The sequence below is a fragment of the Ochlerotatus camptorhynchus genome, unplaced genomic scaffold (assembly GCF_037179485.1).
Source record: "Ochlerotatus camptorhynchus isolate MF236.1 unplaced genomic scaffold, CSIRO-AGI_Acam_v1.1 ptg000078l, whole genome shotgun sequence".
Classification (NCBI taxonomy): domain Eukaryota; kingdom Metazoa; phylum Arthropoda; class Insecta; order Diptera; family Culicidae; genus Ochlerotatus; species Ochlerotatus camptorhynchus.
The window spans coordinates 5,167,109-5,194,706 of NW_027040568.1; the positions used below are offsets into that span (position 1 = coordinate 5,167,109).

A 27,598-nucleotide genomic window follows, 5' to 3' on the forward strand; every position below is an offset into this window, starting at 1 on the left:
AAGCAACAAACTGCACGGCGCTTATGATTGAAGTCGTGCAGGCAATGGCAGCCTCTTCGAGAGCCGTCTTCTGACAGAGTGGAGCTAGCGGGGGTAATGAATGCTCCTTCAAAGCAGATGATGAAGAGCTCGAAACATGCCAATTATAGCGTAAATGAATTGGAAATAGCTAGTTTAGCATAGTTACTGGTGATTTGATGCGTGAGTCGGATTGTTTGACAGCCGAGTACTGGAGTTACGCTTGTCGAAAAGATGCAAATTAATGAAAATTAATAATTTGTTTATTTGTTTAAATATTTCATTAGCATTGTTAGCACGTTTTTTTTTTGTTTTGTTGAGAGATGATGTGTGTTTATTGATTAATTGGATTGGAAACCTTTTTTTTGAAGTGATGTGTGAATGAGATTTCTCTGTTGAAATGTAGTGCCGTCAATATAACCTTGCCAATCTTGTTTAACATTTAAATGGGATGAAAGAAAAAATGGGCTGTAATGGTGTGTGAGTACCTTGAACAATACTAGTACTTTTTTGTGTGTGCTAATTTTTGTAAGCTAATTACATTATTTAGCTAACTAAGCCAACTCAGGCACAGTTAAATGTGATTAATTTGGTTTCGCAAACCACGCATGACCCACATTCACAGGTCTGACGTTCATGATTATTCATCATCATCGTCTATCTACGATTGGGAACAAGTGCAAATTTACCTTCACCCAATCAATCAGCGCTATTGTTTAGAGGATCATTGAGCCTTATCCAGAATCTACCATCAGCGGTTGACTGATGGCAAATGGCAACACGCACGATGCCACACACAGCATTATTGTATTCTACGATTTTCTGTCAGAAGGAATTTCAATAGACCTACAGCATCTAGTATGGTCGTACACATTTGCCACACACAAAAAAGGCAATACTTTTATACTTTTAACAGTCAGCTCATTGAACTCCTATCGGTGACCTCTTGCTGACAGCGATGATTAACTTAAATTTGATGCCATGAAGGCAGACATGTACTCTATAAATAGGTTAAATGTGATCATTCAATGCATGTGCTTATGATCCTGTGGATGGTTTTGTTCTACACAGTGTATTTGATTCTAAATTAGATCTTGACTATCCTCCCATGATTTGAGGTTAGCTTTCTTCTCATTTCGTTAGCAAATTTACTTATTGCTTTGTGGGTTTAGGTTGGATTTATTACATCCTCTGCATATGTTTCATACAAAAAATGTAATGGCAGTTCTTGCAATGGATTGCAGTCAGATTCCAGAATGCATAGTTTTGTATAAAGTATTTACATAATGCATATTTTTAATAAAACCCTCACGATTTGATTTTCTAGACGCAATTCATTTACAAAAACAAACATTGTTTGAAAAATAAGCTAGCATAAAAATTACAAAACTTTTTTAAAAACCTTCCGGTGACCATATTGCAGAATCTGGTAATATTTCGAAACATTGCAAATTCTGCATATTTTTCATACAAATCTGTAATAGAATCAAACATTTCCCGGTTGGATGTAGCATTAAAAGCTCTAATGTAGGAACTTAGCGGGCGATTGATCATGTTACTAATCTAGTGTCTAAACGTCAAACGCAAGATAATTGGCTCTGTTTGCCACAGACGACAGTACTACCAACTATGAGAAATTTAAATTGACCGATAAATGTATGTCTGATGAGAAAAATTCTTGTGTCATGTCTGTGACATAACTTTCGTTAACCTGAGTAGGGGACCATGCAATTATTACGTAAGATTTAAAACAAAAATTCTTACAAGGGAGGCAGGAAATCACAGAAATACATTAAGAAATTATGAAGAGTGCAGACAATTTTAATGTTCGATGTTCAATGTTATTTATTACTAGAAAAATACATAGAAAAGTCTTACGTAATAAGTAACATGTCTCTAACTACGCAGTAAAGGAGCATTTTTCCAGGAGCATTTATCGATTTAATATTACGTTTCCATAGCTGCTAAATGCCATAGTTAGTTGCGATCAGTGGTAAGCGGAGCATCAAATTGTTTCTCAAGAACCTCGGATGTTCATTTGGCCCAATACAGCAGAGCAATCTACTCTATTTTGCGTCATGCAACGTTCTGTCCACAACAAACAAAGCATCCTCGGGGCTATCAAAAAGAATCACGCCAGGGCAATCGACGAAGTACGTATCGAATGAATCTGCGTTGAACTGACTTGATTCGCACAAATTCATAGATTTAGTAATGGTTCCAAACAGCTGCACCGTATTCTAATGTAGAGTATATGTGTCAGTAAAATCCTTACCTATTGTAAAAGTAAACCCTGAATATCTAGAGGATTAGTCTATAATAAACGTCAATTGTGAGTCCAAGATGATACCCAAGTCCTACAAGTGATTATCGAGCATCTGGTATTGTATAAACAAAGCGTCAGCGAGATGTTGTATCTTAAAGAAAATCTTTAAAAAAAACTGACACGAGAAAAAAAAAACTAGCACGAGATTCACATCCTTGAAATAAATTATAAAGATTAGTGGCCCTCGGTCACTTTCCAAGGGAATATTCAAAGCTGCTGTGAAAGTGATCGAACTACGATCCTGTGTAGGCACACTGGGTTGGTGATCGATAAGATAGTACATACTGGAATCAAAGTTAAAGAGGTACCGTAAAACGGGGGAAATTATGACTGAAAAAATATGAAATATGAAAAATTATGACTGAAAAAAAACTCATTTTTTATTGAACACCCGTTAGCCAAAAAGGCGAAATAACGTGCCTATGGTTACTTGGGTAATCGTTCATTTTAACGAAATTTGAATTTGGATTCAGATTCAGTGACCCAAATTAGGTAAAATGAGTCATTTCATCGAGCAAAACACCAGGATAAATGCTGATTTTGATTTGATTTATATGAACAGTGAAAAAATGCACATTTTATCACTTTCACAAAATTGTACAGTGGTAGAATGCATTGTTTGTTACGGAAAACAATATCATGTAAAAGGATTGGTGAGAAACAAAAATTGAACGGTGTAGTGATCAACTTCATCCCGATTTACGGTATATGTATGTATGAAAAACATGAGGTTGAGGTATTAAGGCTATTGTATATTTGCATAACATTGTTAATGACGTTAACTCCGTTAACGCTTTCAATGCAAATTCCCATTGCAGACATTAACGCGTAAACGTAAATAACCACCGATTACGTTTGAATGCCTAACATCCCATGCCAATTGAGCCCCGTTTCCCGATCGCCCCCATAGTTTGTGTACACATTCACAGCAGGAAAACGTGATAGGGTACCAGACCGGAACAATACACTGGTGGAAATTAATATAAGAGCACTTTAAAAGCATGTCCTTTGCCAATTTCAAGAATCAGAAGAATTCCAAATTCTATTTTTTATAAGGCACAATGTCATACTACAATATGAACCTAAGGCCTTTGCGAATACGTGAATTCGAGAGGCCGTGCTGAGCAACGAAAGGAATAATAATTATTAATAAGATCTTTTGTCTGCTAGGTCACACGCATTCACTCTGCCTGGTGCATAAGAATGATTCAATTTATTTATTTATGTATTCGTCGTCAATCAAATGTAGACCAGTTTTAATTACAAAAAAAAAACACCTAACATCTATTTTAATTTTCAATCTCTGACTAACCTCGAAAAGAAACGTTTGTTAAGAACAAATCAATTCAATCAAATCAATTGTTTTATAATTTTCATTATAACAGGACATCATTCTATTTAAAGGCATGTTCCTGACATAGTTTGTTTTTTTTTTTTTGTTTTTAATATATAAAACATATTTCTGTTTCTTAAGGAACTAGTGGGAGCATAACAATTTAAATTTTCTAAAATCTCTGTGGCATTCACTCTTTGTGCTACAACATCGTTTATAAAAGCTATCATTGCAATCTGCCTTCGCTTTTCTAGTGCATCCAAATTGATCAACATACATCGAGAATCAAAAGATGGTAAAGATAAACTCGTCCAGTCTAACTTTCTTATAGCAAATAATAGAAACTGTTTTTGAACTGATTCAATGCGGTTTATATGAGTATCTTGATATGGAACCCAGACTATACTACAGTACTCAAGGAAGGACCTAACATATGCAACGTATAATGTTTTGATTGTGTATGGATCATTGAAATGAAAGCTAAACCTTTTAATAAACCCTAGCATGTTGCTTGCCTTGTAGATAATGTTATTATAATGTTCAACAAAGCTTAATTTTGAATCTAGTATAACACCTAAATCTCTAACTTGATTTCACCTTTCAACTCTATTTTGTCCTATTGTTACATGTTCTTGCCGAATAATTTTCTTTCTTGTAAATGAAATGGAGCTACATTTCTTCACATTAAGCTTTAATAAACTTTTTGTGCACCAAGCGTAAAAGTTATCAACTTCTTGTTGAAATACTACAAGATCAGACGTTTCACGAATTTCCAGGAAAAGTTTCATGTCGTTGAGACATTCAGAATATTCAATATGTGCTCGACATCATTAACAAATAGAATAAACAGTAATGGTCCAAGCTTGGAACCTTGTGGCACACCAGATGTTCCATTGACTACTGACGACAAATCTCCATCTAACTCTTTGTGTCCTATCGGTCAAGTATGACTGAATCCACTTTAATAAATGTTGACTAAAACCTAACTTAGATAATTTGAATAGCAAAAGAGGGATATCAACTCTATCAAACGCTTTACTGAAGTCAGTATATAGTACAGTACATAATGTCCCTTATCCATTGCGTTAATAGAAAATGTTACAACATTCAACAGATTAGTAGTCGTTGAACGTCCTTTAACAAAACCATGCTGTTTACCTGTAATTAAATGTTTAACTTGTGCAAAAGCACTTTGATTTTTTATAGATATAAAGAGTTTTAGAATGCAGGACAATATAGCTACTCCACGGTATTTTTTTGCGTCTGATTTTTTTCCACTTTTGAAAATAGGAATCAAAAACGATTCCTTCCAAATTGACGGTAGAAAACAGGATTCGAGAGAAGAGTTGAACAGTTTAACAATGGCTTTACCATCTCCTGCGATACTGATTTCAAGAATGATTTGATGCATCCAATGTATTTAGAGAATGTCAGATTTTGTTGAGGGTAACATTATTAACTAAAATATCTCTTATTGGCACAGGAAGGTATGAGAAATAATTGTAATCCCGGTCTTGGTCATCATGACTTGTGTAAATATCCTGAAAAAAACTCAGCAAATAAGTTACTGATCTCGCTTGTCGTTTTTCCTGTTTTGTTGTCTAGGTAAATTTTCAAAGGATAATTATTTGACTTCTGTTTGTCTCTAACAAAGTTAAAAAATGATGTTGGGTCCAGGGGTTGAAACAGTTGACGTTTTTTACTACACTCGCTTCGTTGTCGTGCGCGACAGTCTGTTTGTATTCGATCACTCATGCTCTACCGTCGTCTCTCTCACACAACACGAGCGGTAGAATAACATTCGAGCTAAAAGAAAATTATCAAAATAGCTATCATTTGACACGTGTGATTTCGTTGTAATTCCTCAATTTGGTGTAAATCAAACCATTTCTGATCAGAAATATTATTACTAGGACATCATTGCTTGCTATTTTCAGAATTTACACAAGCACAACATCAGTAGCTCTTATTATGAGACAAACTAAAATACATTTAGTTTGGTACTGTACTATGATAGCTCGTTTTGCAAGTGTCGGAGGCAAAGGCAGTCAATTATCACAGAAAATGTGTCGACTAACGTGACCGCTTACAAGACTGGTTGGGTCTGATTTAATGTTGTCTTCAACCTGAGTGTTATACCGTTCGTATGCGTTTTTTTTATTTCACAGTTCAAATGATCGGATATGTTCAAATAGATTGTGAGGTTACTATTATTTTGTTCTCTTTTATAAGCTTTATGAGCCTTTTGTTTTCTATTTTTGAGATTTTTTATTTGCCTATTGTACCATGCTGGAGTTTTAGATTTCTTTGATCTTTTCCTTAACTTTTTCGATACTGTCGTCTCTAATATATCGTAAATAATTGCATAGAACATTTCTACAGCCTGCTCTGGGCTCGAATTTCTAATCAAACTTTGCCAGTCAATAGAATTAAAATTGTTTTTGATAAGCTCATAGCTTGCATGTCTAAAGTCAAAATAGGTTTCGAAAAAATCGCCATCCAACATTGTGGTGTTATCGTGTATAAATACGGTGAATTCTATTGCAGTATGAAATATTCCATTTTACATAGAGGTGCGGGAGCCTCAATTACGCAGAAATCATCGGTCATATTCGTAAATAATAAATCTAAATAAAAATTGTTATGATTTATGACATAATTGACTTGATAAAGTCCAATCGTTGTCTCCAACAATCGGTATCAAAACAGATTCATTTTCGTCGTCAACAATAAAATTTGCTGCTCGTTGATTAATGTCACCGTAAATGTGAACATTTGCTTCAGGATCACATTTAGAAATAATAGTATCAGCAATTCTAAAAACAATTCATATGATTCTTTTTTTTGGCACTTTCAGGAGGAAAATACACTGTCGCAAAGATATGAATTTGATTTCCAGTAAAACATTTGACCCAAACATGATCAAACTCCTTACACTTGCTTGATTCAATCTTTTCCGATTCAGAGTCGGTACACACTGCGATTAATATACCTCACCCAGACTTTTTGTTGGATGACGTTTTGTCACGATCATCCCTAAACACATTAAATTGATCTCCGAAAACTTCTTTACTATTCAAGCTGGCATCCCAACTTGTTTCAGTGCCTAAAATGATAGGATAACTACCCAAGTAACATTTTAAGTTTTATGAAATACTGCAAAGCAACTATAAAACAACATTCATAAAACCCTGGTCAAGGCTATTTTGTCATTAATGCATCCACCATAACCTCATTAAGACTAGAATATGTCTAGTTGGCCCACCCTGGTTCTGAAGGGTGTATTCTCGAAGCTCTTCAAGATTGATTTACTGCAAAAGGTTGTATGACGAACGCGTTGAGAACCATTTTAAAGCTACAATAAAAGCTATTTAGCAACAATAAAAACCCTTTCCGAGCCGTTTCCCCTAGCCGCATGCTAGGAAAGCATTAATCAAGATAGAAAAGGATTTATGAATCCGATCTTTTCAAAATAATTAAAATAGAAACTGATGATACAAAAATCTTGTTGAATATCCAAATTTACTACAATAGTTCACATTAAGTGGCCTAGTTTTAAGTGCCATATCAAATTTTATGTGAAATGTACGTGAAAACATCGAAAAAATTAAGTCCACCCTCGTAAAACGTCGATTTGACCAATTATTTAAAATTGTAAAAAAAATATATTCTTCAGATCGAGCTTGGCCGAGATTTTTTTTTAGTTATTTTCGCATTTAAATGTTTGCTCATTGCTAAATTTACCAAAATATAGTTATATCTAAGGAAATGTTGATTGAAAATCGAAGATTGTAAAAAACAAGCAAACTAATTGTTACATGGCGGTGGCATAAAAGTTGATTTTCATGGGTCATTTGTGAAAAAGTTGTTTTGCTTTCAAGAATTCCTTAACAAATTCATAAGGTTTTAAAATGGCTTTTATGAAGAAAACTTGCAGGCTGAATTGTATTTATCTAAAGCCATTTTGCTTGATCCTAGCCCGTTCAGATTTATGGCAGCATTAATGGAGGCAAAGTTGCCTGCAAAAAGTTAAACGTCAAAGTTTGTTTATCTTTCGATAGTTGCGCTGTGAGATCCAGGATTCTTCCAGACGGTTTTCTCCCGATGGATTGGGAGCAGTTACTAGCTTTTCGAACAGCTGGAAGCGCAATCGTTCCTGAAAAAGATCCCCTTCTTCCGGATGGTTACAGAAGTGCACCATCCAATGATGCAGAGATGTACGGTTGAATGAAATTTTCGAAGAGTCTTTCGCCGAATAAAATCGCTGCGTTGGATCGGAAACCAGCTGATCTACGCTAACGAACAGATTCAGTGGTTTGCTGTCGGTTGTTATTTCGATTGTCATCGCAAGATCTGGAGAAGGCTGGTATGTTTTTCAACTTTAGACAATGTTTTATGAATTCGAGGGCCCTGCTCACTTTACTCTTGTCCAACAGATGGTCAGTCGTTGGTGGTGTGCTGGTTCTTCTAAAGAAGTAAATTTATCTGAAATTGACTTGATTGTTTCATCCTACTTCGTCTATCCTTCAAGATTTCCTTGTCATTAATTTGGCATTTATTTACTATGAGGAATTATCTTTTAAGCTCAATTTGTAAACAAAGTAATTGGGGAGTTAATGATGCACTTTAAAAAGGCTGAAAAGCAACAATAAATGCTTTTTTCTCTAATGCAAAACCTAATTGTTTTATGGTTGCTTTTATAATGATAGAACACGTTTATAAAGTATTTTATCATGACATTAATAAACAATTGCTAATGGCGTTTATGCTTGAATTACAGAACAGCTTTAAGGAGGGATTGATAACTGTTTTAAATTTATTTTTAAAAGAAGGCAGTTTTTGACTTTCTTTCCAGACTACACAGCAAAAAAATAATTTTGATATCACATCAAAGTGGATGCACTACAATCATGTCGAAAATTTCATGTAATTTTTATGACCACATAAATAAACAAATGCAGTAAAAGCAGCGTAATGTCAGTTCATGCATTGTACTAATGATAATTTTGTCCTTTTTAGCAAGTAATATTACACCATATTTTCGACATGATTGTAGTGCATCCACTTTGACGTGATATCAAAATTATTTTTTTGCTGTGTATGAAAGGGTTTTAAAACAACAAAAAGCTGAATTTCTAAGCAGGAATGTTTTACACTTTAAAATGCTATATTTAAACTAAATGGATTGTTCATTGCCGTTATAAAACCATCATAAATCAGAGTGGATGCTAAATGGTTACTGAATTGTTACTTGGGTAGAAGCGGCTACCTGTTTATAAATTTCATTGACCTGTATTGCGCTCTTCATCCTGTTAAAATTTTGGCAATAAATTACAATTTCTTTGCTATCGCACTTTCTCTTGCTATTATTGACTTCAGGCAAGTCTGTCGTTTTTGCTGTAGAAAACCTATTGGTCGACAAATTTAAATTATTAAAACTTATTACATCATGTCATAGGAGAATCAAATGGAAATGTGTTTTTCCCCTTAAAAAAAAGATAAGGACACCATACAAAAATGTATAGGAAATTGTTCATTTTCGATGCATGATTTAGTATGTCCAAAATTATTGTGGCACCAACATAATCAAAGAGTTAGTTCACTAAGGCAAATTTCATAAGGCTCGACTTATGAACGACACATATGAATTTCATAAGCGTGACTTGTGAATGATTTTCGTCTAGCATGAGGTAGCTCTTATACGCCCATAACCATTTAATTTTCCCAAGTGTTGAAAATCGAGTGCTCGACAGACAGGCGTCGTAATCTTAACGTCCATGGTTCGGTTCCAGTCTGCTCCAATCTATTATTTTTTGTCAATATTATTTTTCATATTGCAAATTAGTGAAATTCATACTAATTTATTGTGGCTTAAATTAATAAGTGGATCATTAAACATGATTTTTGCAAAGTTATGTTACATAATATATATTCTCCAACTTCACAAACAATTGGTTCATTTCATTAAGAAGTTTAATTTTGCAAACTTTATGTTAAATGATTATTTGAACTAACTCATAGAATATTTTAGTTTCAACAATATGTATTGATATACTTAATCATGATTTTAAAATGTCCCGCGTATTGAAGATTGATAATTTTCACATCTTAGTTAAGCTACTCAAAACTTATTGTGGCTTATTGTGTATATCCAATGAGTTAGTTCAAACGATCATTGAGCTTGATTTATCGAAGTTGTACGGAGATTCAACCGGTAGAACTTATAGAACATTCAAATGAAATCGACATGGATACTGTTGGAGTTTCTCATATTTGTACATAGATATTAAGATCATTTGAGTTCAAATCTCTTGACCCAAAACGACCCGTTCCAAATGACACATATTGTTTCATTGACTTGTCTAAATGGTTAACCAGCCAAAGAGCGAGAAAATTGAGCATGACCGATAGGTGGCCGATGGTCATCACTCGAATTCGTGTAAATAGCCATAAAACCAACAACATGAGATACCGAAGCAGTATCAAAATACAAGCTGAAGTAAGCAGAAGCACACCGTGTCTACGTCAGGTTTTTTCTTATGGTCGTTCGATGACTCCAAAATCGGTCTAAGTGTTCAGAACAACGATCAACTTTAAATTTCGGCGTGTGGTGATTGTTTTCATTATAGTGTGAAAACTGCTAAGTTCCTCCGCAAAACAGGACTTAGAGGATTATATATGTTTGGAAGTTGTTTTTCGCGAGTTGTAGTTTTCGGTGCTGGTCAAGGGCCAGCGAAGTAAGTCCTTCGACTAACGGCACGGCGAGTATCGCCATCAGATACACATAGACAAGCTTGGAAAACGCTTAAATGTATGTATCTCCTAAGTGATCATCGATAGCGGCGCCGGTGGTGTAGTGGCCTGGGTTCAAGCCTAGTCGGTGCCGTCAGGATTTTTTGATGCAAAAAATCTTTGATCACGCCTTCGGAAATTAAGTAAAGCTGTTGGTCCCCGGTCCATGAGTTTATGGGTCGATAGGTAGAATCCAAGTGTGGGAGCAGCCTCCCTAGTGTCGGTAGCATTGATATTCAGTACGGAAAACAAGATCGACGGAGAACAAAAAAATGTGATCATCGATGATCAACTAATGATTTTTGTTAATTTAGAGAACCAAGCACACATAATTCAGAATTTTTCTGATCCTTAAATTGAGAAGAGCTATTCTTTTTAAAGTGTCCAGTTTCCATTCCAATTTCCACCAGTGTACGCACTAGACCGCAAAAACCGATTTTAATGCGTTTATAGATCAGTTGTGAAATACTACCGCGACGGGTACGGAAATCACATTGTCCGTTACGGTGGAGAACATGATCATCAAATTCGAATTAAGGGTTAATTATATCTACTAATAAATAATATACTCAGCTGCTTCTCTTCCGAAGACCAATTTTCAAATCATCTTTCAGAAAATTATAGTTGCTTACTCGGCTTATCAGACAAATACTCCAAATTATAACGACACGTTTTGATCGTTTCATGATGCAGTCAGGCCTATCGTGATGATTTCATCGCTTGGTTTTCCCGAATTCAAACAGATAAAAAAAAATACTTTTAACACAATTCCTTTATTTCCTCAGAAATACAGCAGTCCTGAACGAAGGTCAAATTCAAACCTATAATATAGCGTCATTCTAATTCCGAGTACGGCATCAATTAAAGCGTTATCCCAGTCCAACAAATGCAACCTGTCACGGAAGAATAATCTGCTCATGTCGGTTTATAAATAGGACAACTTCCAGACTGGAAACCACAGCATGATTTGCAAAATAACTCACAGCTCACGATGATCACGTTCGACCCGGGACCCTGCTAATGTAAAGAGAAATTAAAAGTGTCCATCATAAGCGATTTTGTCAGATTCCGGTTTTCGAAGAGTGGAACATGAAACCCAAAACAATAAAAAGTGGCAACGGCATTTGCTAAGCCTTCATGTCAACAACCTGTTCCGATCGGTGGATGGTGGGTCTTCCCAATTGAAACCGATTGTTTACAAACGACCAAAAGAAAACCGATTGACGTAGCAGTAGGTTGCGATTTACTGCATTACCGTGCTCACCTCTCGGGGATGGACAACAACATGATTAATGGGCAGAGAAATTGAGAAGCGTAATAAATTTCACTGCCATGTTTCCTAAACATTTTGGCGATTAACAGTGGCTTGCGTCATTTTATGGTCATTAATCCCCTTCGACCTCGTCCCATCATGCATCTTTCAAGACCTTCTTGGAAATCACTCACAAACGCTCATCTTCAAATTGCAATCGAAAATGATTCAAGGAAGCGATTTAAATGAAATTAAAACTTCAGCGTAGGTCTATTGCATGATCTTGAACCCACTCATATTAAAATTCCTACCGAAACCATGCTGCGTGGGTCGGAAGCCCTCGACCATTGGGAACGTGTTAACAAATGATTAGACAAAACACCGACGAATCTTACAATATCCGCCAATTACTACATGGTGAGAAATCATTTAAACACACTCTTGATGGCACACGTGGATCGGCACCACCAAAAACAAACGGCTGACGGCACACTGATTTGACCCATCTAAACTCGGTTGAACGTGATCTGATGATGAGTTGTTGTTGAATTATGTGCCCGTTTTTCGTTCGGCGAAAGAAAAAAACGTGCTGGACAGGAATTATTAGTGAACCAGTTGAAGCTGGTTTATTGCGCCCAATTTATTGCGATCATTGGTTTGACTGGTTTTCACACGCCGGAAAGAGGCATTACTGATCCGCCAGCGTACTATTTACCATCATCGCCATTATTGCCGGTTTCTTGTCTACCGTTTACTGCGTTGTTGAATAGTCTAGTCTATTTGATTGTTTTCCATTAGATAGAGTGTAGTTGGACTTTCATTACAAACTCTGTGGTCTGGTATTAAGTAAGATGTACGTGCTGTGCACCAATGAAAATGTAGAATGATCCATCGAGGTTTAAATCAACAAAGGTCCGAACCTATTATTGCTTCCAATCTGAGGTCCTCGAAGAAACTCAAAACCAAGGCTCATAACCGTCAACAAACAGAGCGTTGGGCCAGAGTGCGATGTGATAGATCTTACACCGGTAACGCACCACGAAAATGTGATCCACCCACGTTTCAGGAAAACAAAATATGCTTGAAGCAACTTGTGATTCATGCGACGTTAGCAAGTGCTCATTCTTTTTTTACAGCCGAGTATTATTCGCAACATATTGTGCTCGAGGACATCGAAAGCTCACCGGCACGCCTGCTTCAATGTCCAATGATTCGTGACCGCAGAGCGATACCGGAAGTATTAACGTATTGTATAAAGCGAATTTAATTTTCATGTTCTACTTGAAGCTGCAGTAACATCATTATCGCATTTCCCTAGTATTCAAGGATACACAGTGTGTGAAGGTGCCAGATGGCGATAAGTTTTAAGTAGTGGATGAATGTGTGTATTACTAAATACTATAAAATTGTTCGAAAGGTGATTTTGTAAAATGTAAAAACATATTTTAGAAGCCCTGAAGAAGATGGAATAAACCATCGACACGTCGGAAAGTAGACATGAAATATCATTTTAGCCGCTTATTTTAGACTGTTAGAGCCATAAACCACCCCCTTAGTAATAATTTCTTTACGGTATATTTTGAAACTATTTGTATAAGAATACACTTTTTTCATGTTATATGTTCTGTGTTCAACGCATATACATCAAGAAAAATAAAAACTTTGGTTGACCCGAAATAGTTGTCAATGAAAATATCTATACAAAATTAAAACAAAGTGTTTTATACAATTAACATTTGTTTTCTAAATACTCGGAAACAACAGGCTGTGTAATTTTGACCTCTCCAGAAGAGTTATTTATTTTGGAATATAAATATCTTTGTTGCAGACGTCAAGTCTCAACAATGTCAGAAAAAAAATCGATTTTATCACCATCTCTGTGCCTCAGTTTTGAGCTTTCTCTTTATGCCGATTGCCTTATTAAAATGAGAAATTTTTCTGAAGACACCAAGCCACGGAAATGCTTCCTTCCATCCATTCCTGACCGACTGATTGTTGTGATGTTTATTCTTTAGCAAAAGTTCTGTATTATACATGAATTGCGCGGTGGGTGGTGTAGTCCACCCACCACTATTTATCGGCTGTCCTTCACCTTATTGAGTTGATTGTTTTAGGTGACTAGTTTATGATTGACACTAATCACATAAAACCAGCTCGATTGGTTGGAGGACAGCCGAGAAATAGCGCTGGGTGGGCTTCACCACCCACCGAGCTATTGGGTGGGTTCCTGTACAATTGAAAGTTCCAATGAACTGAATTCAATAATAACGGTCATGTGTGTGGTTAGCCACATAACTTAATAGCACCGTTGGTTTTAATCTGACCGGCTGTTGAACGGTTTAATAAATAATTAATTTTCCTAGACGCATACAAGACGCACAATTACTCGGTCTAGACTTTGTAGTCGGCCGGGGGAGAGTCTCGAGATGTGGTTTGATTCGATCAAGTTATTCTAGACCTTAAGGGCATGATGACGACGGCACCACCACGGAACGGTAAATTGACATATGCTTATATACGAGTAGGTAGATACATACGAGACAACACGTTCATCATCACTGTTGCCGTTGCATGCCAGGTTCATTCAACTTCTCTTTTTCTACCACTTCTAGCTGAAGTCATAACCATTCTAATCCGACGAGGTGGTTCTTAAGCACGAGACCCGTGAACGCTACAGCTGTGTAACAAATGATGCTGTTGATCTCGAGTGCAAGCTAGAACGCACTCAAAGTCTTGAAGCCATAGTCCAGTGGGCAGGTTTAGATCGCGACGGAGCAGAGAGTATAGTAATTAGCAACGTTACGCATTAATGCATTTTCCAATCAAAGCGACCTCCACCACGCTCGCGACATGTCTTACCCTCTGCTTCATCAGCATTCACAAAAGTAATGAATGAACGAGTTGACATTCATAAACGAGCGCATTTGAAACGCTATCATAACATTAGCGAAATACGCGGACAAAGCACGCGAGACGAGCTTTGCGAATTAAGATGCTGAAAAAAAGTTTACCTGTACTACCCTGCAACAGAACTGTCGTGCCCGTGAGATTGCAATATTTGTGCGGATTCCTGCGGCTAGATGACCGTCATGGTTAAAATCCTGCGTAGGCTCATGCTGCTGCTGCCCGATTCGGATTCCACTCGCTCTGTGTCGCTGTTAATGGCTTATCTTCGATTTGAACATTAGAACGAGTGTTAATTAAGATTTACAGTAGCCGACCTGTCAACGCAGTAATCCTTTTTTATATGAGAAAACATTTGCCATCTGTCGGCTGGACTCTGATGTTAAAAGTGCCATGGGATTATATGGAGCACGCTGCCATGCAGCTCCCTGTGAAGGACGATCTAATTTTTTAATATAACAGGTTTGTCCACCTAGCAGTGCCTGATGCTTTTTCAGATCGTTTGAATTTACCAAACAATTATAATGACCACCTGACCACCTGAAATGGACAAATCTCAGAATTTGCAACATTTTTTTAAAGTCCCTTTATTCGTGAAATAGTTTTAAGTGTGTAAGACCACTTAATTTTGTTTGTCGAAGCTCGGTAATTCGAACAGCTGAGCTCCCGGCAAACAAATTATACTGAGATCACAGCAAAAGGGGACGTTTGGTTACTGAGTCTCGGAAAATATTTTGCTGAATACTGCTGGACACTTGCTAATATATCACTTAAACTTGTTGCCGAGCACTCAGGTGTACAATTCTTGCAAAAAATTACCGAAATGGGAAGAACAAATCTCTGTATGGATCTAAAATAAATATAAATTCTCAACATAAATATTTTATATATATTTATAAAATATACTCAAAATAATTATTTATCTAGATTCTGATATCTGACAATATTTCCAAACGCCAGAAATTACCAAAATCTTTGGGTAAATTTTTAATTTGAAGGTCAAAGATCTTGAAAAATTCTCGATGCCTTTGAATTTTAAATGATATCTATGTTTCAGCATCTCCTTTTTACTATCCTTACCATTCAAGCTAAGGCCTGGTTGTCCTTTGCGGTACCGTGATGAATCAAATTCCGGACACTTATTCGATCTATCTGGACAATTTCATAAATGATCCAAACGCCTCTTAACTTTTATGATGATCCTATAGTGTCTCCCCTAGTAGCACGCTTGTCACATATCGGTTGTAGAAACTTCTTTACGACTTATTTCAGTCATAAACAAGTTGCTGCAACTTTTATTAACGGAAGTGTGCTACTCGGGTCCCATGTTCATCTTACATAACTTTTATGTTGCCAAGTAGATGAAATATTTAATTAAAAATGTAATGTCCGGATTAAAAGACTGTCCGGTATTCGGTCCATTACGCAGTCTGCGGCGGCTCCACAGTTCACGGGCCTTATTACGGTGATAAGGAAGTGATACTCGGAATAAGAGCCGTGATTGCCGTACATGGGAATCACTTCACCGTGATGACAAGTGACAAGTTTTCACCGTGAAGTGACGTCCGTAATAAGCCCCCACCTGATCCATCCACCTTGCCCATTTTGAACACCTTTTTCTAGTTCCAGTCGGGTGGTTTATGAGAACTATTTTCACCGGGTTGTCGCCCGATATTCTTACGTTGTGCCAAGCCCAACGTAGTGGCCCGATTTTTTCGGTATGGGTGAATATCCCAGCAGCTGGTGAAATTCGCGAGTCATTCGTCTCCTCAACGTTCCGTCATCGATCTGCACTGCACCGTTGTTGGTACAGATCACATTTTGTTCAAAAACACCAAGGACGCGTTGGAACTCCACGAGCATAGCCTATGGTCACTTCTGGGGTACCACAGGGTTCTCATTTGGGTCTTCTTCTTTTTAAGTTATGCGTAAACAATATTTCGATATAACATACTAGAGGCCGTAGAGAACTTCTGGTCTAATCAGCGTTTTGTAGATAGTCAACTTCGTGGTGCCGCGAACTTTATTAGACTTAATTAGTCCAAAGTAAACACGATTCCCTGCCACAATTCGTCTCCGAATTTCTCTGTTGGTGTCATTATCGGCGGTCACTCGTGAGCCCAAATACAAGCATGTATAATGTGGTGTGATTCCGGAGCATTATCGGGTTTCGAGCGCATGATCGATGGTGCGCAGGATCGCCTGATCGTAAACCATGGTTGAGCCTTCCTTGTTGTTTTGTGTAACAGTTGCGATTAAAAGTTCGATGCGGTCATATTATGGTATTTATATAGTGATAAGTTGGACACGGTGGCCTAGTGGCGACTATTTTCCTTACTGAGCAGATGATCATGACTTCAAACCTAGAGTCTTTCACTTAAAAGAGGTGTTGCCTCTTCTGTTTCCAAACAAGACCACACGATCTAAGAAATCGATTCAGTTTTAATTAGGATAAAAATAAACTACAAACAAATTTTACTTCCCAAATCTATTAAAAAAAAATTCAAAATATAAAAAGTTCTTCAATTATGTATGCCATGTTCTTCTAAAATAGTTAACTGTAAAAGAAAAAAAAAAACAAGTAAAAAATCTTCTTTAGGGTACTTTATTCATTTTCTACTTATAGAGTTTGGACAGTGTGGCAAATCAGTTTATCGCTCCTTTTGTTCCCATATGTGTTTAAACTCTTCCATGATCTTAATAGTTGTGATGGAAACGTATTTTTTTCAATTGTTTTATTTAAATTGATCATCAATTCAATCTGCCTAAAAAATAAAAAATAAATATATAAAATTTTCAATTTTTCTGGGTCCTGATACACCCGAGAATCAGAATATAAAAAACTGTTGAAAACTTCAATAACAATAAAAGTACATTTTGCAAGTTTAAAAACTAACGTTATTTGAAAGTTTACCTAAAATGCTATCTTTTCTGAAATGGACACTTCAAAGTTGAGCAAAATCGTAGAACATCAACTTTTAGTACAAATTTAAAACTTTTTTCAACAAATAATTCTTCTTCTTGCAGAAAACATATTTTATTATCTTTGTGCAGAAAATCGTCTCCAATGCATAAATCACATAAATATTGTCTGAAATTTTAAAATTTAACAGTTTAAGTCAATTTTTAAGTGTCCATATCAAATAAGATAGCTTTCAAATGAGCATTAGTCCAAAAATGTTAAAAAATTACTTTTAATGTTATTGAAGTTATTACAGTTTTTTTTTTATTTTGATGAAAATTTGTGATGTGTGTAACGGGTGATAACTAAAAAATGAGAAATTTTATTCGGCACATGAAAAAACATATATGAGCAAAGATAAAGTTATTTATTTCTAATGAAGCTACGACACGTTTCTACAAAAAGAGAAATCATGAACATTTGAATAAGGTCCATTATCAGCTGTTTGACATAGCTTTGTCGTTCTGGCAAAAACACGTAGTTTCCGTCTGCGTAATGTTATTGAAGAAATGGAATCAAAATTTTCTTCAAACATTGATTTTGGTACACTTCTTGGTTGATAGCCAAACCGCTAGTCTTGAACCATGGCTTAGAAAATCTACTCTCCGATATGGCAATATACAGCATCATTTTTTGTTCAAATTTCTGTTTGAACTTGAATCTTACATTTGGAGATGTTTTACAACTACTATCTGAATAATATCGATCTTTTCCAGGAATGTGAGATTTTGAGAGAGGAAAGTAATTTTCATCATCCAAAACGAGACATTTTTCTGAGTAATTTCTTGTCATACAACGGCATTGGGTTTTCACGATCGAAATTTGTTGATCGGTGTATTCTGGAGCTCTTGATTTCTTTTGAAAAACATATCCTATCTTAATAAGATAGGGCCAACCTCACACGGTTTTACAAATGTGAGGTTGCGTGCACTTTTTCGCGGCGTCTCACTGACTTATTGAAACTTTGTTGTTGAACGTTTTGGGTAGCGATCGAAGTAATTTTTTGCTCATTATTTTGGCTAGTTTTCCACTACCCCTCTTCCGAACTGTTGTCAAGGATGCCAGCATACGATAAACACACACTTAGAAATACCTAATTTTATACGTGACGGTATCCATATTTGACATAAAGGATGAGACTTAAACAGACATGTCATGTAACAGACATGTCATGTAATAAGTGCTCCGAGACTGAAAAGTTCGAAAGTACGTTTGATTGAGCTGCATTTTTCAACTATTGTGACTCAATTTTATGTAAAAATTGACGCTCGTATATGTCAGTCTTAGAGCACTTAAATTAACATCAATTTTTCCATGTGTGCAGTAGAAATTGGTACATTCTCTGATTTGAAATGACCCAACGTAAACTTTTTCCAACGATTTTCGTGTGTTTTGAAGAACTGTGCAATGCGCTCATGAAGTGCTTCTTGTTTTGATGCCATTTTGAACACAAATGAATATGTAAAAATAAAATAAAATATTCTATAGTTTTGTGAAGAGAAAGAGCATTCACAGCAAAAAAATAATTTTGATATCACGTCAAAGTGGATGCACTACAATCATGTCGAAAATATGGTGTAATATTACTTGCTAAAAAGGACAAAATTATCATTAGTACAATGCATGAACTGACATTACGCTGCTTTTACTGCATTTGTTTATTTATGTGGTCATAAAAATTACATGAAATTTTCGACATGATTGTAGTGCATCCACTTTGATGTGATATCAAAATTATTTTTTTGCTGTGTTGATTTCCATTAACTGTCTCTTTTTTGTGGTCATTTGTGGTTTGGCTTTTTTTTTAGTTATCACTCTATTTTTTTTTTTTTAATCTTTATTTTAGAGATTTTTAGCCTGAGGCTAGTTCATCTCTTAGTTATCACTCGATATTTTGTTCTGAAAAGTTCCCTACCAGTTTGTCTCAGACGACATTTCTGTTTTTCTCACGCCAAAGTCACGAGTTCAAGTCTCATCCTCGATCCACACAAAAAAGATGATCTTATTAGTGATTCAGCTAATGAATATTACTCCATATACTTATTCAACTTTTTGAATCCTAAGCTATAGCGTTTTACGGACAAATTGGTAATACACACAGCAAAAAATAAATTTTGATATCACATCAAAGTGAACGCACTTCAATTGTGTCAAAAATATGGTGTAATATTACTTGCCAAAAGGACAAAATTCTCATTAATACAGTGCATGAACTGACATTACATTGCTTTACTGCATTTTTTTATTTTTGTGGTCATAAAAAATACATGAGATTTTCGACATGGTTAAAGTGCATCCTCTTGGATGAAATATTAAAATTTAATTTTTGAAGTGCACTGTAGATTTGCTCTATTTTTCTTCGAATCTTTCTCATCATGTAATCTCGAATGATTAAAAAACAATTTCATAGCATTCTCACATGAGAATGTGAGATGACCTAACATTATATTTTATTGTTTTCTTCGCATTTCAGGCATTTGGCCACGTGAGTGGCTGCCACATCAACCCAGCGGTCACAATCGGCCTGATGGTTACGGCCGATGTCAGCATACTGAAGGGAGTCTTCTATATCGTATCGCAGTGTGTCGGAGCGATTGCTGGTGCTGCTCTTATTAAGGTGAGTGGAATTTGAAAACAATAGCCAAGCTTCAATGCTATCGGGAGCCGGGAATCTGGAAAATATGATCTCTGGTGCATTCAAAGTTTCATAGGATGCTGTTCTCGGTGAGACATTCACTTCTGTTTCCAGTAGTAGTAGTGCCCCACTTTCAATCGCAGAGTTGCACTGAACTCACGCCGCGGGCTACCAGCAGTAGGGGATTTTTTTCGATAATTTATGAAACAAATTCCCACCGCAATGAACAACAACAACCCTTGCTCGAAACGATCGCATCTGGAATTGGTTCGCTGGAAACGATCACCGCACCATCAACCGCGATCTGATAATCAACTTAATCTTACCAATTGAATCAATGTTACTCGCCACACATTCCTTGCCAACAAAACATAGTAATATTAGTATAGCACATGCTCGAACCGGCAACGGGCGTGTGTGGAGTCATCAGTTTCTCACGATTCGGTATTTCAATTAGATGGCGTGGCATCCATTGCATGAACATGACTTATGATGATGATGGCAACTAGCTACTACCTGCAAAGTGATCGAAATCAAGACCAATCATCAAACTATTACCTTTAAAAATAATGGAAAAAACGCTTTATCACTCTCTTACAGGCCACAGACACAATTGCTGTGCACGACTACAGGAGGGGATTCATCTCACAATTAGCTACTTACGGTGGGTGAAGCCCTGTATTTAAAGGGCGTTGCCATTCGTGTTCCTGTCCTCACATTAGCCTCCCGCGATGATGGGTGTTGCCGTTAAACAGCATGAAGCACTAACTGAACTGGCGATAGCCATTTGACTTATGGCATGTCAAACGGTGTCATTCAACAATCGACTTGACTGATCAAATGTGTGAAATTGATGTTGCCTTCGGTTGTGTGCAAGATTCTATTATGATAGACACACTAACTGTTCGAAATTGATTGAAATTCGTCACTTGTTTCGAGAACAGACGCCGAAAACAAGATTGATGGATTCAAAAGGTCAAAAATGACCATATTACTTGCCAGTTTGCCAGTAGTTAGTTCGGTTTGTAACGGCACCTAGACTCAATATAGACGTTCAAATTAATCAACCGACCCATTTATCGCAGCAGTCGTCAATTGTGATAAAGTGAGTGACGAGGTGTAAACTATTAGAACCGTACACATCTCTAGAGCCCTTAATCATCATGATGGAGGTTTTAAAGTGCCGTTTTTCACACTTGCCGCCAAATTGTAGCTTTTGATCCATCCGCATCTGTCCTCCAGCAGCTGCGGCGGTTCGACCGACCACCATCAAAGCACAATGTCTCGAAAAATTATAGACCATGTTCACCGAAGTGAAGCCTTATGCGGAGGGAACCATTAGAACCCGTATTAAGCGATTAAATTCAATTTCCTTCGCAACGACGGTGGTAGAGTTTCATCTATTCATGTATGTAGTCGTGCTGGCTAGTAGGCACGACTTGAAGCTCCAAAGCAGAAACCATTGACCGCATAGAAACTGCATATGGAAAAGGTTATAATTAGTATGTCGCTCGTCTGAACCAAGTCGATCAATCTGCGGACTCCAAAGATGGAAGTTCGTACTCGATTAGCAAAGAAAAGGTTAATTTTCCGCTATGTACCGGACATAATTTTGACTATTGGTCACTTACGTGCGACTGGTAAAATATGGCTTCGGTCTGATGGTGATCGTATGGATACCTCGAACAGTGCTCCATAATTTCAGTTTTCATTGAAATGATTAATGATGGATGATTTCTAACATTCTATGATTTTCCCAAGAAATATTCAGAAACAAAATAAGAATTTTAACCGTCAAATATACTTATGGTTGAACTTTTTGTGCAAATACTTCAGGAGTTTAAGGCTTCACTTTGTCTACAGATGTATTTTCTTATTGTATTAAAAACAAGTAGCAAGAAACATTTGATAAAAATCATTTTCTCGCTCGTATATTCGAGTTAATGACTAACGTCCGTTTTTATATTTTGGTCTAAAACGTTGACTCAGCTGAAATGCGGTCAAAATGGATGTTCTATTAGGGATCAGGATCGCAAGCGTGTCGTGAAAGCGTTTAAGCAGAATCCCAATGCTTCGGTCAGGGATGTGGCCAAAAAGTTGAATCTGTCCAAGTCTTTCGTTCAGAGAGCCAAGAACCGGGAGGGACTGCATACTGCATACTGTGCAGAAGGCTCCAAATAGTGACGCACGGCAAAATACGGTGGGAAAGTCACGGGCCCGGAAACTGTACACCCAGATGCTGACGAAGCCTCATTGTCTCATCATGGATGATGAGACTTACGTCAAGGCGTACTTCCGGCAGCTTCCGGGGCTACTGGTCTTCACCGCCCAGCAAAAGTTTGATGTTCCGGAGGAAGTAAGGAAGCAGAAACTTTCAAAGTTTGCCAAGAAATACATGATTTGGCAAGCTATCTGCTCATGTGGTAAACAGATTACACCGTTCGTGACTGTAAACGGGGAGATCTACCTCAAGGAGTGTCTACAGAAGGGTCTGCTTCCTCTGTTGAAGCAACACGAGGGCCCAACGATCTTCTAGCTTCGTGCCACTATTTAAATGTTGTCCTGGAGTGGTACGAAGCCAACGGGGTCACTTTCGTACCCAAGGACATGAACCACCCCCCCACCTCTCCCCAACGCACCGAAACTAAGGCCCATCGAAAAATACTGGGCTATTATGAAGCAGGCAATACGGAAGCACCCCAAGCAGATCAAATCTGAGGAAGACAAGAAGAAAAAGTGGGTTTCCGTACAGAAGAGCCTGCAGCCAGATGTTGTAAAGAACCTAATGAGTGGAGTTAAGCGTAAGGTGCGAGCGTACGGTTATGGTATTGAAGTTGTATGAAATAAATATGCCAAAAGCTTACTAATGGGTTTATATTTTATTGCCTGAAATTTTGAAAAGGATCGGTCAATTAGGTCATTTTATACAGCGTTTTTTCCGTGATGCAATTTGATGTGGGACACCCTTTACTATGATCAAAATATAAATTGCATAACTTATTTGCACTCTGATTTTTTGAGTCGAAGGGGGAAGACAAAAACTTCAACATAAATTTGCAATGGACATTTTATTTTTTTTAACTTTTATTTTTATAAATTTCCATAACACCATCTAAGATTTTCCTATGCTGCAAGAGCGTAGTGGGTAGGACATAAGGGCGTAGCCAGGTTTTGAGCTAGGGAGGGGCGAAAAAAAGATTACTATGGAAAATTTGGCCGAATTCCATTTCCATGAAAGCCTTTCTGTTGCTGGGTTTAGGGGGGGGGGGGCAGTCGGGGGCCCCTGCCCCTCTCTGGCTACGCCTATGGTAGGACATGTTGTGTGAATACCAGATAACAATCCCGCAAATACTAGACATCCAAAAATATCAAAATTCTACGACTTAAAGAAAATTATTGAAAAAGGTGCTTGGCACAATATAACAGACAAAATTGCTTTCACTGTCCACATATGGGGGGCACGTGCTTACCCCTTGCCCCCTGCAGCTAATAGTGACGTTCATGCGTCAATCCCTATTAAATCAAATTTGGTGAGCAATCGTGAGTAAATCTTCAGGGCTTGCATTTTAACGACAACATTTTGATTTTATTTCGATTTAACGTCTTCTGTAAACTTCCAGACCATTCCGTCTCGTTGCTTTTTATACGAATTAAGTCAACACAGTCCGTCCAACACAGTAGCGTTATCCCGAATCGACATGTTAAGCCGGCGTTTTGATTCTGTAACCATATACTTATTGAACCTTTGGATCATACATGATACGAAGCAATTAGCGATTCCATTTTTTAACGATCCTTTAGTGGAAATCATTAAAAATTTTATTGTTATCGTACAAAATCTACTCGAGCACTTTTTCTTGCTTTGATGCCAAATTAATATGTACTCAATTAATTGAAACGATTGGCACATGTATACAAAATAGTTTGAACTAATCTCCCTCAATTTTATAGATTTTTACCAGAGATATAGACATATTTGACTATTTTTTTACGAATACACCTTAATGGATTTATAATAGAAGAAAATCATGTTCCTACAGTGCACTGGCGCCGGTGGTGTAGTGGTAAGCGTAATTACCTCTCACCCCAGCAGGCCTGGGTTCAATCCCAGTCGGTGCCGCTGGGATGTTCTGGGGCATAATATCTCTGATCACGCCTTCCTTCGGAAGGGAAGTAAAGCCGTTGGCCGGTTCATGAGTTGATGGGTCGATAGGTATAAAGGAGGTAGGGTCCAGGTGTGGGAGCTGTCTCCCTGACGTCGGTAGCATTGGTGCTCAGCACGGAAAACAAGATAGACGGAAAACAAATCAAGGAAAAAAAAATCGCCCAATGATCCTTCACAGTCAAAAGTGTCAGGATTGAAAATCAACAGTATTAGCTTAAATCACTTCCAATCAGATTAACCAACCAACAATAGAATGTCAACCATTCCGTTCATATTTTCGTAACCACTCACCGGTAGATAATTGTACCTTTCTACCAGCCGCTCGTCATGATCACGTACGAAACTCGTTATTCAAAGCGACCGCCCCTTAGATCACCACATTCTTCCTTATCACGTATTGTTTATTGGCCGCAGGTTTTGCATACATTTATCACGTCCACCAAAGTTTACAGCTAACGATCCCTATTCCTCATATAGGCATGCTAAACGCGTATGTTTCGTTCATCGGTGCTTCAAGTTCAATGTGAACTGCTTTCTGATGCGGTGCTGCGGTGGTAGACATCTTCGAAGTTCGGAACTGAATTCGTTTTGAGATTCCGGTTCCATTTGACGAACGAGACTAATTATTATGTATGATCATTTGATGGCGCATGTTTTGTCAGATGGAAAACGAATTTGAACACAAAATGGTTGGAACGGATAAAGTTATCGTTTGGTTATAGAATGGTGTGATTTCGGAGGGGCCAAAGGGTCACAATTCGTTTGCATTTAAATAGTGACAGCAGCTCATTGGCGGTGCAACCGTGTCGGTAGTGTGAAACAGACGCACGCCTTGGCCTTTCGAGTGGAATTTTTCTACATTGTCAGAGTGTGATCACAGTGCATATTTACATATATTTGTGGCCCAGCTGGCACCCTTCGATTCATCTCGACATGACACTTTATTCAAGAGGTACCCTACCCCACAAGAAGTATGACGGAATATCATCGTATCGAATGAAGTTGTGAATATATCGGAGCACAAACAGAATAGTGAGCAGTGAGTTGTGCTTACTCATGAGCCACATATATGCAGCATGACATATTACGGACACGGTTGGAAATTATGCGAACATGAACAGCGTTTCTGTAATGTTAATGCTCGTGTTCTTCAGGTGCTATGGTAGATAACCTGTGTAATTCTTGAGACCAACAGAGTGCAAATCATTGTGCTCTTACGAAGGTCAATAATGTCACCAACACAACAATAGACGAAATTCACTTTAACTACATCTGGTTTGAGTAAATTCTATCTAACTTATAATACAACAAAGTCAACAAAGTCGTAGTCAGCTTCGGCACCGATTGACTTTATTTTTTTTTTTTTTTTTATTAAAGAGACTTTTAGCGATTGACTTTAATTTCACTGTATTTTCTCATCAAAACGCTTCACTGAATATATACAAACGATTCCTAAGTCTTTCAGATCCAATCTGATAGAATTTTTACGACTTAGCAAACACATTTTACCAGGTTTTCTTGAAATGAAACATGTGCACTGCCAAATGCAGCTTATTTCCAGTTACCGATGATAATATAACGGCTGGTTAACACGCAGTTCAAAAAGGAAATGTTGCCGAAGAAAAAGAGGATGCCGACAATAGTCACAATAACCTAATAAGCTTGGAGCGTTGAAAAAATGTTTTCAAGCAATTTTGAACAATTCTGTCGATTGAATTGGATAGAGCAGTAAGCAGCAAATAAATGTAAACAAACGTGTAATGCTGATAAAAAGCCAAGAGATGCACAGACGCTGTCTAAATTGACTAGGATACGTATGTTTGTTCGCAAATTAATTACTGCTTAACTGATGATAGCTTTGCTTCATATATTTCAATGATACATGCTCAGGGATGATTTTAATGATACATGCTCAGAAAAGTCGAGTAAAATTTTAACGGGAAATATTCCATCGACCGGACCGGAAATCGAATCGTACCATGCCTTATTTACTCACTAGGTTATCCGAGGCCATGCCAATTTAACATGGTTTTATTTAAAAAAAAACTGAACACGATTTTTAATAATTAATATGTGTATTCGGTTTGAATGTTTTTTTGTTAAAAAAAGAAATACACTAGTTTTCCCATAAAGAACGTCAATCTCCTTAGGCTGCCCATTTTACTGGGAACCACCGTTGTAACAATTTATCCAAAAGTCTGAATAGATACATGGTTCACATAGGAAGCATACGCAAATAAAGATTTGCCATTTGTCAATCGTTTTGGGGGAATCTGGCATTTCAAACCATTTTGTAGAGATTTTCGTAAGTCTAACTTTACTTTACGCTAGCCGAAAATCCAAATACCTATCCAAACAAATTATTTTAGCAGCAGACTAGCAAACATTTGCTGTACGAGCCTATTTTTGCCGGTATAAGCTAATCTGCAGCTAAAATTGTTGGTTGGGATATCCAATTGTATTAGAGTTCTCTTATTCTTGAAAAATTCCATGCAGATCAGACCAGAAGAACATACAATTTTAATTTAACCAAAATCCAAAATAAATCTAGCAGAAAACAGCGAAATGGTTTTGATTTGACATAAAAATGTAAATTTCAAGGCGATTTTCACTGACATTGATTTGAGGTTTTTACATGTAAAGAAGTTATAGTATATGGAAAAACTATTTCAAAGATTTTTTCCGGAATATTCAATCATAAATCTATTCCAAAATTCTAAATAGCAAAAGTTTATGATAAACTATATCCTTCTCCAAGTATTGATCTCTTTAAACTTCTCATTCAACAAGTCCACCTCCAAACACAGGCCGCAACATTGTCACTTTCCGTTTACCACTATTATTACTGTAAGTATCACATACTTATTCGCTATTCGTAGCTCAACTGTAGATGCTCAGGGAAATGTATAATTAAAATTCTATGCAACGGCAATTGCCATGCATGTCAGCCAGGTGAAGCGCGCTTTGCATAATGTCAGTACGTTCACGTTGATTGTAGCAAACACACAAACGTACTTATGGTGGTGATTTGATAGTAACATTAAATCACATGGTAATAAATGTTCACTGGAGCCATACAGTCTCTCCCATGTGACCGATTTCCATTATGTGTAAGCAGCACGTTGGTTTCCAGCAAAACCTATTGAAAGCGCGACCTGACTCGTCGGTGACGGGGAACCTCCATCAAACGATCTATCAGAATGTTGGATTT

At 37.1% G+C, this 27,598-nt stretch overlaps 1 protein-coding gene across 6 annotated transcripts in view; it reads left to right on the forward strand.

The window, feature by feature from the left end:
- The window catches only part of Drip (drip), a 176,150-nt gene that overhangs the window by 137,983 nt on the left and 10,569 nt on the right, over window positions 1-27,598 (forward strand). For all 6 annotated transcript variants that reach the window (XM_065217724.1, XM_065217725.1, XM_065217722.1 and 3 more), the window contains one exon: window positions 20,061-20,204. In XM_065217724.1, coding sequence (XP_065073796.1) covers window positions 20,061-20,204 — 144 coding nt within the window. The remainder of the gene's footprint in view (window positions 1-20,060; window positions 20,205-27,598) is intronic.